Source organism: Sardina pilchardus, chromosome 18, assembly GCF_963854185.1.
Source record: "Sardina pilchardus chromosome 18, fSarPil1.1, whole genome shotgun sequence".
Classification (NCBI taxonomy): Eukaryota; Metazoa; Chordata; class Actinopteri; order Clupeiformes; family Clupeidae; genus Sardina; species Sardina pilchardus.
Genome location: NC_085011.1, coordinates 30,642,495 through 30,654,960, shown reverse-complemented (window position 1 = coordinate 30,654,960; position 12,466 = coordinate 30,642,495). Strand labels below are relative to the sequence as shown.

Genomic DNA, 12,466 nt, shown 5'->3' with positions numbered 1-12,466 from the left:
CCTTTCTGAACTATTGCCATTATATGCCTGATGTTGAAACTTGCAACAAAATATCTCTCTCTCTCTTTCCACATGTATGAATGTGTGTTTATGTCTGCTTGCTGTCTTTTTCAGTGTACAGTGTGTGCTCATATGTGTGTGTTTGATGGTACATGCAGTGTGTTTTATAGTGATTGTATGCACTCCCATCAGACCGTAGAGTTGATTTTTTCCCATTCTGTTGGATTACAGGAGTAAAAGGATGAGTCACCTTTAGAACTAGTCACTTGCTCCATGACTTTAATTCTTAATTCATCATTCTTCCACCTACTGTAATGGGCCACATTTTTCCCAATGTTCTCCCCGATCCTTTACCATACACTTAATGAACAATCACCATAGAGTGTTCCCTGGATCACTAACCCATATTTGCTGGTCCTCCAGGGTTAGAACATGACCATAAAATCTCACAAGATTGCCTGTAAGTCTGCAAGTGATACTCAAACATGACTTGTTTTTGACAGCACACAGATGCCATTCTATTTATTGAAATGCATACTGTTAAATGTGAGTATTTCATTTCTATTAGGGAACAGCCACACAGTTGGTAAGCAGATATGTAATGGTAGAAAAGCCTCTGTAAGGAATGCTTGTGCAAGGACTGAGTCAGCACAATTATGGAACAGAGTAGCAGTTGTTTGAGAAGAAAAAAAGGTTTAAAAGTCACATGAAAAGACCAATTTTCTTTAGTAACTTCATCCTGCAAAAAGCTAACCGAATGGGAAGCTTGCTTGTGTGAATTCCCAACACATTCATCTTCACTGAGACCTTTTTGAGGGAGTTTCCCTCTACAGCAACTGCTCAACATGCTGTATTTAGTGCTTAGTGCAGAGTTTGGTTTGTCTTCATAGAAATTGTTAATGAAGAAACCTCAGGGTATCAAATGGTGCTTACTGCATGCTTACTCACCGTTCTACAGAGGAAATCTGGAGGCCAAACCAAAGCAGTAGGCACTGAGGGGCAGTACCCAAATGGAGGGAGTAAAACTGAATCCTGTGAGTCATCATGGCTTTCACTTGGCCAGTGTAAAGTTAAGTTAAACAAAGGCTGAGTGTGTGAGTTGTGAGGGGCGATTTCCACTCCAGCTGAGACAGGCTGTTGATAGGAGAGATTGCCACTGTATGATCTGTGATGCTAAGCTTAGTTATAGTAATTTCTTTTTCCACGGTGGTTTTGGCGCTAGAGCGTTGTAGATGGTCATGAATGAGTATGTGCTGATGAGATCACTTATTATTTTTCACTGTGGTGAAGTCACTTCCCTTTTGAAAAATAAGATTGTTTAGCTGGATAGTCAGTGAAATCGCCAACCAACACTGGTTAAACATGGCAGTTGTATATTTATAATATCATTATTCATTCTTTCACAAATTTAAAGATGACATAGAATGGAGGAACAGAGTATTTTGCCTTGTTCTCTGGTGTTAACAGATTAGAATGCAGCTTTGTCAAAAGCATGCTCAGATGCTATTTTATTTATTACCATAAGATTAGTCTGAGGTATCTATTGTCCCCTTATGCTTGAATAATTACAGTTTTTCTCAAATGCTAAAACACATTTCACAAACGTTTCCTCTAGGGATGCAACGGTACAGTTTTGCCACGGTTCGGTTTGTATCACGGTTTTTGGGCCACGGTAACGGTTCGGTTTCAATATATCAATATTATCTTGGCTCTAGCATACAGGAGGCTATATTTGCCTTTTCTATTTCAAATCAACAATGTGCTTCTACTTACACTTGCAGAGAAAATATTAAATGCATAGCCTGACACAGATGAAGCAGAATCACAAAAATGTATTAAAAGAAAAGAACACCATCATTGCCTTCTGTCATAAACAGGCAATGTTATCCATAGTGCAGTGCAGCATAAAGTAATGTGTAGTTATTTATTTAATAAACTCACTGTTCTTCACACATTTAAAGAAAATACTTAACTGTTATACACCCTCAAAAAAGTAGTGAACAATTCTGAAAATCTTCTCAAAATAATTGGTGAGGTAGTATTATGTGTAGTTTCAAATGGATATTTGATTTGGGAGTGCCTGCCCTGTCCTCTTTTATGAACGTAAAAAATGTAAACATAGACAAAAGTGCAGTGCAGCATTAAAAATATTAGAACAATGAAATGAACATTATTGCAACCTGTTGTCAGGGGGGGGCAATATTCCGAGAAGAAAGAGGCAAATTTGCCACTTCACAAAGTGTCTGTTTCCCCTGTGTCTCCTGTCGTGTGTGTGTGTGTGTGTGTGTGTGTGTGCGTGTGTGTGCGAGAGAGTTGTGTGATTGACGAGTGGACGAGCGATTGACTGATTTAGCAGTGAGTTTATTGTTTTTCGAGTGGACACCTCCCGCTGCCCGTAGCCTAGCATGTACAACGTCAGGAAAATAAATGACCCGAGTTTGGAATGACATGTCAGCCTCCCCATCTCCTATAACCTCCCATCCCTACAATATTTTCCAGTAAACTATCAAAAAGAGAATACACTCAGCTGTGTCGGCGTCACGTACGCTTTCTAGGCTACTCTAGCGAGCAATCAACGCAGGGCAGAAACCACCGGTTACACTGTTACACACAGACTTTATAATGTGGCAAATTTTCGACCTTTTAAAGTGGCAAATTTGCGTCTTTACAAAGTATATATACGTGGCCCTAATACGCCGTCGTATTCGTTATGTCTTTGGGAATTATAGGAATATTGTTGTCGAAAGGCTGCAGCAATGGATGGTTGGGTTTTCGGTGGCAAACTAACTCTCCGTGCTGCTCCACTTAAGGTTACAGCCGGGTGATGAAGGCGCAAGTGGGCCGACATGTTGGATGTGTTACCTTTATTAGGTGATCGTTGTGAAGCAGTGCTTGCAATGCACACTGTGCTTTGTTTAATGACGGTCTTTTTGCCTTGTTCGTGGGCTACTTCAAATGTCGCCATGATCGTGCAGCCGCCGGTAAAGTTTGTCTCTTCTCACATGACTCCTTCATTTGCATTTCAACGCGCTTATTGGCTCTTGGGAAATTCAGTAAAATTCTGATTGGTTGTTGCAAGGTTGACGAGAGGCAAGCTGAACAGTCAGAGAAAACGCATCCCCCGGGTCCTAAGCACTCCTTTCTATCGCTCCCAGGCTACGCGCGCGCAATAACCTTGTATTAAATAAAAAGTTTAATGTCGCGTATACCGAAATATTGCGGTTTAGGTGAGTCTATTGAACCGAACAGGCCAAACCGAACGGTTCAATAAATTATTGAAAACCGTTGCATCCCTAGTTTCCTCCATGTTCCCCAATGTCTAAACACAATACCCTTTTCTAAAGCTACATAAGCACAACCACACCTTCTCACTTCAAAACCAAAACCAAAAGAGCAGCTTGAAGCTTTCAAAAATATAAACACTATACACATCATTACACACTACAGCAAAACAATTGAAAACACAATGCTCAATTTGTGAGAAGGTTCTTTGTTTCGTAACTGCCAATGCATATTAAAAAAAAAAAAAAAAAAACTTCAGAGTAACGGATCTTCTTAGATCTCTGCAGAGGATTAGGCATTTGAAGAGGTCTTTTCCAAAGCGCTATATCCACCATTTTACTAATGAATTTTCATAAATATATTTTTCAAATTTAGTTTTTCAAGTAATCTCAGTGAAACTGTATTGGGTTATGTTTAGTCACAGTAACTTATCTTTACTCAATAAAAACAAAACAACTGCATTTTTATTGATATTAATTGAAACACACAATTACTGTAAATACAACATGATTTGTTACAGTACAATGTTTTCAAAAATGGATTTATAGCGTTTTGGAAAAGAGCTCTTCATTTAGAGTTGTGAGTTTCATATGAAGAGTAGGCCTAGAAAATTCTGCAAGTACAGTACACTACTGTAACACAACTCAATGCAAAAAACAGAATCTATTGCACACAACAGTACTGTTGAAAACATGATCAGGGTGTGAAGTTTTTTTTTATTTTCTTCATTCACACCACACACTGTGTGTGGTGTGAATGAAGAAAATAAAAGAACTTCACACCCTTCACACCCACACCCACACACACACACACACACACACACACACACACACACACCACAGTCACTGTGCGCATTAGCAACAAGTGTCCTCAATTTTGAGTCGTTGTGTGTAATAAATTACGCCAGGTTTTGTGCATTGTGTTCAGTTATTGCTGACTGTGGCAAGCATTTTGCATCACATGAGCTTTCATTTGAGAATATGTTTTGCAACATGTGTTTTAGCAAGGAAAAATGTGCTTAGATTTATGAGAACGGAGGATTGTGTTTTGTGAATTGTGTCTTCATGTGAAATGTGTTTATGGTATTGAAAAATTATGGCTAGATTTAGTAAATGTGTTTAGACAACTGGTCATTTGGTTTAGAGGATTGGCTTTTGTGTTTTAGCATTTGAGAAAAACTGTAAGTTAGCTTTATGCTGATTGACCAAAGAACACTCACGATAGGCTCCAGCCACTTCTACCTGAATCTCCAACTCCAAGTGGTAACATAACGTAGGCCTACGTGTGTGGGGGGAATGATCAGAGGGATGGTTTGCGTCACAACCTGTTTGTGTCACACTCCATTTTTGTTCAGATTAGCCTATGTTATGTAAGGGATAATGTATAGAACGCCGGTCATTATCGGAAAATAATTCCCGACAGGATGAACTGAACCCCGACGCGCAGCGGAGGGGTTTTGCTTCGTCCTGAAGGGAATTATTTTCCGATAATGACCGGCGTTCTATACATTATCGCGCTTATTGTACGGCTACTGGCCAAAACAATGTGTCTTTAGCAATGACTTGGCTACCGTTTCGTGGCTTCCGCAACAACTAGCGGAGTGAACCTGTTGCCATTGGCAGCGGTCATTATACCTTCGGTGTTCGGAGCGGTCATTATGCAAAAATAACAAGACCGGTAGAACGTTGAGAGGCCCATTCAAAGTGAATGGGAGCTCCCTCAACATTCTAGAGAGCCGTATAATAAAGAGTTCATATCAGTTCAAAGTTCTACATTGGCATATGAAGGAGGAGACCACTGTGTTTGTGGTAGGGGTGTTACGATTCTCCAAATCCTCGATTCGATTTAATTTTCGATTTTAAAGCCACGATTCGATTCTCGATCTTTTTTTATTAATGCATTCATTGTGTCATTATTATTATTATTATTATATTCATTTTTATTTTTTGCCCTCTTCCTATTCTGTTTCAGGGGGCTTTTATTTTGAAAGCAATTTTTATTTTGAAACCGTTCCATCCGTGAGGTTGTAAACAAAAAAAAAAAGTCAAACATAGACATGTGAACATAGTGAAATGAAGCAACACAGAATGATACTTTGAATGTTTGTGCACACTCTGAAGACACTCTGAAGAGACCCAAGGTTAGTGTTAATGGAATAAGTACTTATCAATGTGCATTTTAAGCCTTAAAGTCATTTTGAACTGTAGGCTAACTAAATAGTTTTTTTACTTGCTAAGTTGAGAAGGCTAAATTGGTGTTAGGCTAACTGACGTGAATGAACGCAAAAATGCTTCCACACCCGTGATTTCAGAGTAACACGAGGTTGATGTAGAGGAGTGTTGATGCTGCACGTGTGTGGTTTTGCGTTTTGGGCATACATGCTGGACGTCACGTTGGGGGTGTGGCTGCATCGTCGATTCTACTTTTCAGTTCGAAGTTCGAGATTGAGATGTAATTTCGATCGATTTCGATTTAAAATCGAGATTGTGACACCCTTAGTTTGTGGTTCATGGTATCTTTGTTCTGTACCAAACTCATCTTATTCAACAAAGCCAAGGAAAAATGGTTTACATATGAATGAAACAAGTCTAAATGAATCTATACATGGTGTTATTTCTGCTATATTTTAAACATGAATCACTGCAATGCAATGCCATTTGCTGATAGAACTCAGAAGAATGTTCTTGGTTGAAGGCTTTGTTTCATGCAATAGGTTGCTGTTTTGTGGTATAAACTTTGAAATATACCACTATTACTACTTTGTTTAAGATTGTATGTTTGAATTTCACATGATCTGACAGTTTCATATTGTCTTGCGCTTGCTCCTCTACTCTAATTTTTCTTCTTCTGTGGATCAAAGTGTGTGGAAGCAAAGTTCATAAACCATGCTAGGAATGCAACAGAGGCATAGCCATCAAAAGATCTTAGCCGTCACTGATGACAAATGTTTGTGTTTCCATTCAGAATCTCTTTGAAAAGATATGACCATTTTTCATGAAGGTGCATTTTTTATTAATGTAGCCGGAATGCTTGAAGTAGATCTTTCCATTGGTTTCTTTGATGGGAATTTATTCACTCAAAGAAGGATGAGACTGATTCTCTATGTCACACATGTAACCAAACATAAACATGTGATGAAATATAGAAACATTTGAAGTGTTTGGCTGGCATTTAATTTAAGATTCATAGATGGGTGAGAATGTGACTTGGCAAGTCCATTAGAACAAGACCCATCCCAATGTTTCCTGTTGAGCCAGTGTAAGTTTGGAACGTTTTGTTTTGAACAGCACCTTCAAGAAAAAGGAGATTGGAGTGAACAGGAAATTCCTCAGGATCAGATGTCATCAATGTTTATCTCTCCAAAACATCCATTAGAGGAGAGTGAAAAGACACACTGACATCAAATATATTTGTACAGTAATACCTTTTAGACCATGATTTGGTTAGGTAAAGGACAAAGCCTTGTAGAGTGAATTGCTTTATGTTGTAGGCCTGTAGGGTACAACATAAAGCAATTGATCAGATTTGTATGAAAGCAAAAAAATTATCGCGCAATATCTGGATACAAAGACTGACAGTGACAATATTTCTACTGTTGAGCTGGTTAATATAGGTACAGGTGCAGAGTTAACCATTTACCATCTGTGTAATGTATTATACTTACACTGTTCAATGCATGAAATAATTGGACTGAAATCCTCTATTCAGTGCTAGTGTCTGTTCACTTTTGCTTGTGTTCTCTCTGGTGGGAAATGATCTTGACCTCTTCTCTGGAGCAAAATCAACAGGTTGAAAGACAATAGATTAAAACAGATTTGTCCATGTGAGTGTTTAATGCTGCTGTCACAATCAAGCCAACATTTTTCTGTTGTCCAGCTGCTTCCTGCCCCCTGTGTGTTAAGCTGTTGATCTTTCCATTGACGCCATCATGGAAATGCTCCTAGCTCACAGAGCTGACATTTCTTACATCAAAATGCTGCCTGTATTTGCTCACAGATGATTAGGCAATGCACCATCCTCGGCTCCCCTGGTCAGATATACTCAATGCACCATGCAAGTTCTATGTAAACTGTGTGTATTGCTCTTTGCCTATATCTGATATTCTTGTCATGTACCCATGTGTGCGTATGGTCTGTAGTACACTACCTACTCACATCACTACAACACTAGCAGGCATCTAGTGTCAAGCGGAAAAGGGGCTCCCCACCACTGTGTCTTCTGGCATTCTTTCTTGCAGCTGAAAAGCTGTGATAACGGGACTAAAATTCCTTGGCCTGTTTCACTTAACTGAATAGTTAATCAGTTGCTGATGTTTCTCGGGATGAGGGTCAAATGAAATCTGTTGTCGTACACAATTACTCTCACAACTGACTATAACCCTGGCATTTCTGTGCATTTTTAATTGTAGGCTGTAGATTCTTAAACATGCTATCACTTTTCCCACTTTTACTTATGATTTAATGCAATACTATTTAATAACTTGGTTCACCATATTCATCCAGATTGCATTTTCATTCATGCTTCACTATTATTCTTTGCACATTTTCTTACATTTACTTTACAGTGACCTCAATGAAACCAACCATTTTGATATCTTTATATATAATGTATTGGTTTTAAAGACCAAACAACTCTTCTTTCTTGACTGACACATTTATGCTGTGATTAAAATTAATGGATAATGGATTATTATTTTAAACCGTTAAAGCATCCAATAATATGACTCTGGCTGGTCTTTGGATGAGGGCCTGCTTTCCATTACAAAGGCTATGACAAAAACACCAACTGCCCTGGTGCGGTTATGACGACAAGCTCTATCATGCCTGTAGAAATCCATCTTGGAAATCTTTCATACTGGATTGTAAGGATTTGGTGGGAAACTGGAATATTTAACCCCATTTCTGTCTCTGTGTTCTCTCTCTCACTTAATGTTTGATCTGACACACTATGAACACATACGGAATGTAGACACACACTTAGAAAGGTATGGACAACAAACATCAGATCTGATGCCAGTTTGCCCCATGTCTACAAAAGAGAACTGCTGAGCAAGATATGAGATCAAATGAACAGAGAGTCTCATCAAACAGGCTTGCTAATGATGAAAAGACTTTCTCTTTGATTGTTAGATTTGTTGTCTGTGAGTCATATGATAGACTCCTTCATGACTTGGATGTGTAAAAGTCATAGTGATCTAGCAAAGCATTTAACCTGGCACAGGTAGGAAGGGTGAAAATGTCATATATTATTTTATTTACCCTCAGTTGTGCACCATGGGATAGTTTCATTTATATGGATGATCTTGAAATGAATTGAAATCAACATCACCAATTGGAAAGGGACTATTTTCTGATTATGATGGAGACAAGGAAGAATATGTGGTAGAAGTTAAGTCAATGCGAGAGAGAGAGAGAGAGAGAGAGAGAGAGATACTCAGGGAGTGTCCTCTTCACTTTTTCCGCACACATTCCCACGGGGCCTGCTCTGTGGGGCCTGCTTCCCTACCAGCGGCCCGTTCTCTGGCCAAGCGAGAGGTCAGCCCAGGTTTGTAATGTGGAAGTGGAGCCGGGGGCCTCGGCACTTGTTTACTCAGACTACAGGCTCCAGGTGGGGCGCCCAGCCAGAGTGACATAATCCTCACGTTGTGTGAGTGCGCTTGCCTCACCACGCTGCCATGAGCAACAGGCCAGAGAGGCCGGCTGCAGCAGCGCAGTGGGAAAGCCTGACTGAAATACATGTTTATTTTTTAAAGCTTTTTGTCGCTACTACACTTGCCATGCCTGCTCATTTGAAGTTTGGAGGGTTACGATACCAGAAGTGTTCATTAGTCATGAGGCCTGGTAGAATCCCTCAACTTATACCTTTTTCAATTCAAACACAGCATTGTTCGAGTTGGAGGCAGATAATACAGTAACTGCAGTCGGGTGAATTTTGGATCATTCTGTTCTACGAGGACTTAGCGATATTGACATGTGTTAAACTCAGTGGACTTTACAATATCACAGGTGTTACTTTACTAACTTTTGTATTCTGAGAGGTAGTTTTCCGACTCTCCTGGACTCTGCAAATAAATGCAAGGTTGGCATTCACATTTACCATAATGTATACTTTGGACACACACTTACGACAGTTAAAATGGCTGGTGGACTCTGCAGAGTCATAATATAGGGGAAAATAAAAGGCATGTGTTACAGCCGAGGTGGTTAGCGGATGTTTCTTGCGAGACATGTTTCCTACTTAACTCCACAGTCTCTGGAAAGGATGTAGTCAGCCCTAATTGCCTGCCCAACATGTGCACACCACAGTAGGCTTTTGGAGAAGAGTCAACCAGTCTTGATCTGTACCCATCTTGTCCCTACACTATAGTGGCTAATGCAGAAATATGTAACAGACAACAAGAAAAGCTACATTTTTTTTTTGTTCTTGCTCAAAGTTTTCATTCTTCTTTGGTTCTTTGTACACACCAGTCAAGTTGTTAACTTAGTATAGCTTAGTCTTTTGTAAACGTTTATGGTGCAATTCAACTAAGATTTAGATTTTAGGGATTGGTGAAGGGAATCATTTGGAAACATAATGAATAAGTTGACCCTGTATCATTTCAGATATTGATGAATGTACAACTGGCTCCCACACCTGCAGTACAGATCAGACTTGCTACAACACCAGAGGCTCCTTCAGTTGTCAGTGCCAGCCTGGATACCAAAAGATTGGGGACCAGTGTGTGGGTGTGTATGTTGAATACTTCCTCCCTTCAAAGCTCAGAAATCTGATGATAGTTGTGTTTACCGTTGATCATTTGGTTTGCAGTAGTTTTTAAAATTGCTAAACTCGTAAAACCTTTTTGAGATTTTCTATTTTTAAGAAGGCAATTCAGGTCCTTATTTTCCAAAATGATCAACATGTCTATTTTCTTCGTTTCTATAGTATAGGTTTGTGTAGTTTGTATAGTATAGCTTTAGTTTGTAGATTGTATAGGTTAATTGGACTCTAAAGTATATAAAGACATAAAGGCAAGGTACTAACCCTTTTTGGACTGAATTTGTCAAAAGCAACTTTGTCTAACCGCACTTTTACGTCTTAACAACTGATTGTGACCATTAGGTATAGTCTAGCTCCAGCATTAGCTGTTGTTGCAACATTAGTTAGCCCCGAGATTTGTACTTAAATTTCAGTTAAGTGCCCTTCCTCTGACTATATAATATAACATATTTAATGTATCTATTACAAAGCTGTTAATTCATACTATAGATTCCCAGTATTCTCAGATTGGCTAACATCGTTACCAATAATCACAAACAGCTTTTATGAAAAAGGAAATAACAGCTGTGCCAAACTGGAGCACCAGCACTTAATTCTCCAAGGCCCATGTAGCTTGTTACTGAATCTTCTTTCCACCAAGGTATGACACATATTTGAGTAGGCTGTAACTTCAAATGTCTAACATTTTCACATTTTCATGACATCATCATTTAGAGCTTAATTTTTTTTTTCACTCTTGCTCTTATGCAGCCACATTTCACAAAGGTCAAGAGCATCTCCCTTCAGATACCACCCATGATCAACTAGGGAAGGCAGCTCAACTTTTGCTTTAGTGCTGGACTTGCATACCCTGGAAAATCCAGAGTTCTCGCGAGAGCCCAATTTGAATTGTGTCAGCAAGATACTCTGGCCACGAGCAATGATGTACATTACGTTTACTCCAACTATATGTGGTAACCAAAAAAGGTGTGGGCGAGCTAAACTGATGACGACAGCGGTACAACTTTTATTTTTGGTCGTAGTGTTATCCAATTGCGTCAAAGTCCAGAATCAGTCAGAGTAAACATTGGTCGTAGTGTCCAATTGTGTGCAGTGAGATTTTTCAAATGCATGCTTGGTGCTGCCAAATCTTCAAATGCATGCTTGGTGCCGCCACTCGAGTTGGGCCATTTTCATTATTCGTGGCCAGACCCTTAATCTGAAAGATTCCAGGGTCTGGTTTACTACCAGGCTAGGACTTCCATACTTAGGTCAAATAGTTTGTAAATATAAGGAAGAAATGCTGGCAGCTGGCGATGGTGGAAGCTTTCTGCCTTCTTTTGGTGTAGATACCAAAAAGAGCATTTCATGCCCTCACAGGAGCAGATTGAGGAAGCAAATTTGTTGGGATAAGCAAACAAAATGAACAAAGCTGCACCTTGAAGAGGTGACAGCCTATGCTTTGGGTTCAACCTTAGATTCCCTATCAGGAGAAGTGCTTAAGTCTCTGGAGAAATGTGTGTGCATGGTATATGGAACTTCAGCAAAGCAAGCTTCTTCTTTGAAAGACCTTCGCTGGGAGCTATTTTAAAAAGGAAAAGAAGGTGAAAAGACTACCATCACCAGCTGCATTTCTTCCTCATATTTACAAAGTATTTGACCTATGTATGGAAGTCCAGCACTAAAGCAAAACTTGAGCTGCCTTCCCCAGTTGATAATGGGTGGTATCTGGAGGTTCTTACCAGTTTACTGACCAGTACTTACCAGTTTAAATGACTCAGCACCTGAAGTGCTCTTCTCTTGGCCTTTGTCAAATGTGGCAAAGTGTGAAAGCCTGCACTTGTGTAGACTGTCAAAACCAAGATATTTTTAAAAATGATGTGAGTGATAGTAAGGAAAGTGAGGGAGATGAGTGAGTGAAATCTAAGTAGAGTTTCATTCAAAGGAACATTGTCCAAGAATATTCCCTGTGTTTGGTTTTGAAATAGTTCATATCGCTTACATTCATTTGAATTAAATGTGAATTCAATGTAAATAGTTAATATTGTTCAGAAGAGGTCCTGTTCTTAAAGTTAATGAGGTTGACTAGTTAATTACTAAGTAATCACTTTTTAGTTCTTACAATTCACAAAATGTATTGGGGGTTTTTACTGCAAGTTATTATGAGGTCATTTCAGTGGGCCTATACTGTAATTAAAGCATTGCCTAAATAATGTCATAAAAAGGCGAAAATGAAGGGTTAAAATTGCAATGCCTGTTTCTAAAGTGCAATGCCTGTTTCTATCCTTGTTCAAACAAGTTAAAGGAACACTTCACCGATTAGCATTAAACTTTGTATCTTTAGAAAACCAGTCATGTTTTTGAATGGTCGTGCATCATTCCCTCAGTTTGCCTTGAGATGGGAGAAATACGGATTTCAATAGTCCTTTTTCCATCAGATTGTCAA

General features: G+C 39.2%; 1 protein-coding gene across 8 annotated transcripts in view; it reads left to right on the top strand.

Moving 5' to 3' along the window:
- efemp1 (EGF containing fibulin extracellular matrix protein 1) overlaps positions 1-12,466 on the top strand; it is a 67,279-nt gene that overhangs the window by 37,004 nt on the left and 17,809 nt on the right. For 7 of the 8 annotated variants that reach the window (XR_009936282.1, XR_009936281.1, XM_062520251.1 and 4 more), the window contains one exon: positions 9,885-10,007. The exons of the other annotated variant lie outside the window; for it this stretch is intronic. Coding sequence is in view for 5 of the 7 variants with exons in the window: in XM_062520251.1 (XP_062376235.1) it covers positions 9,885-10,007 (123 nt within the window). In the remaining 2 variants the exon portion in view is untranslated. The remainder of the gene's footprint in view (positions 1-9,884; positions 10,008-12,466) is intronic. 8 annotated transcript variants of the gene reach the window in all.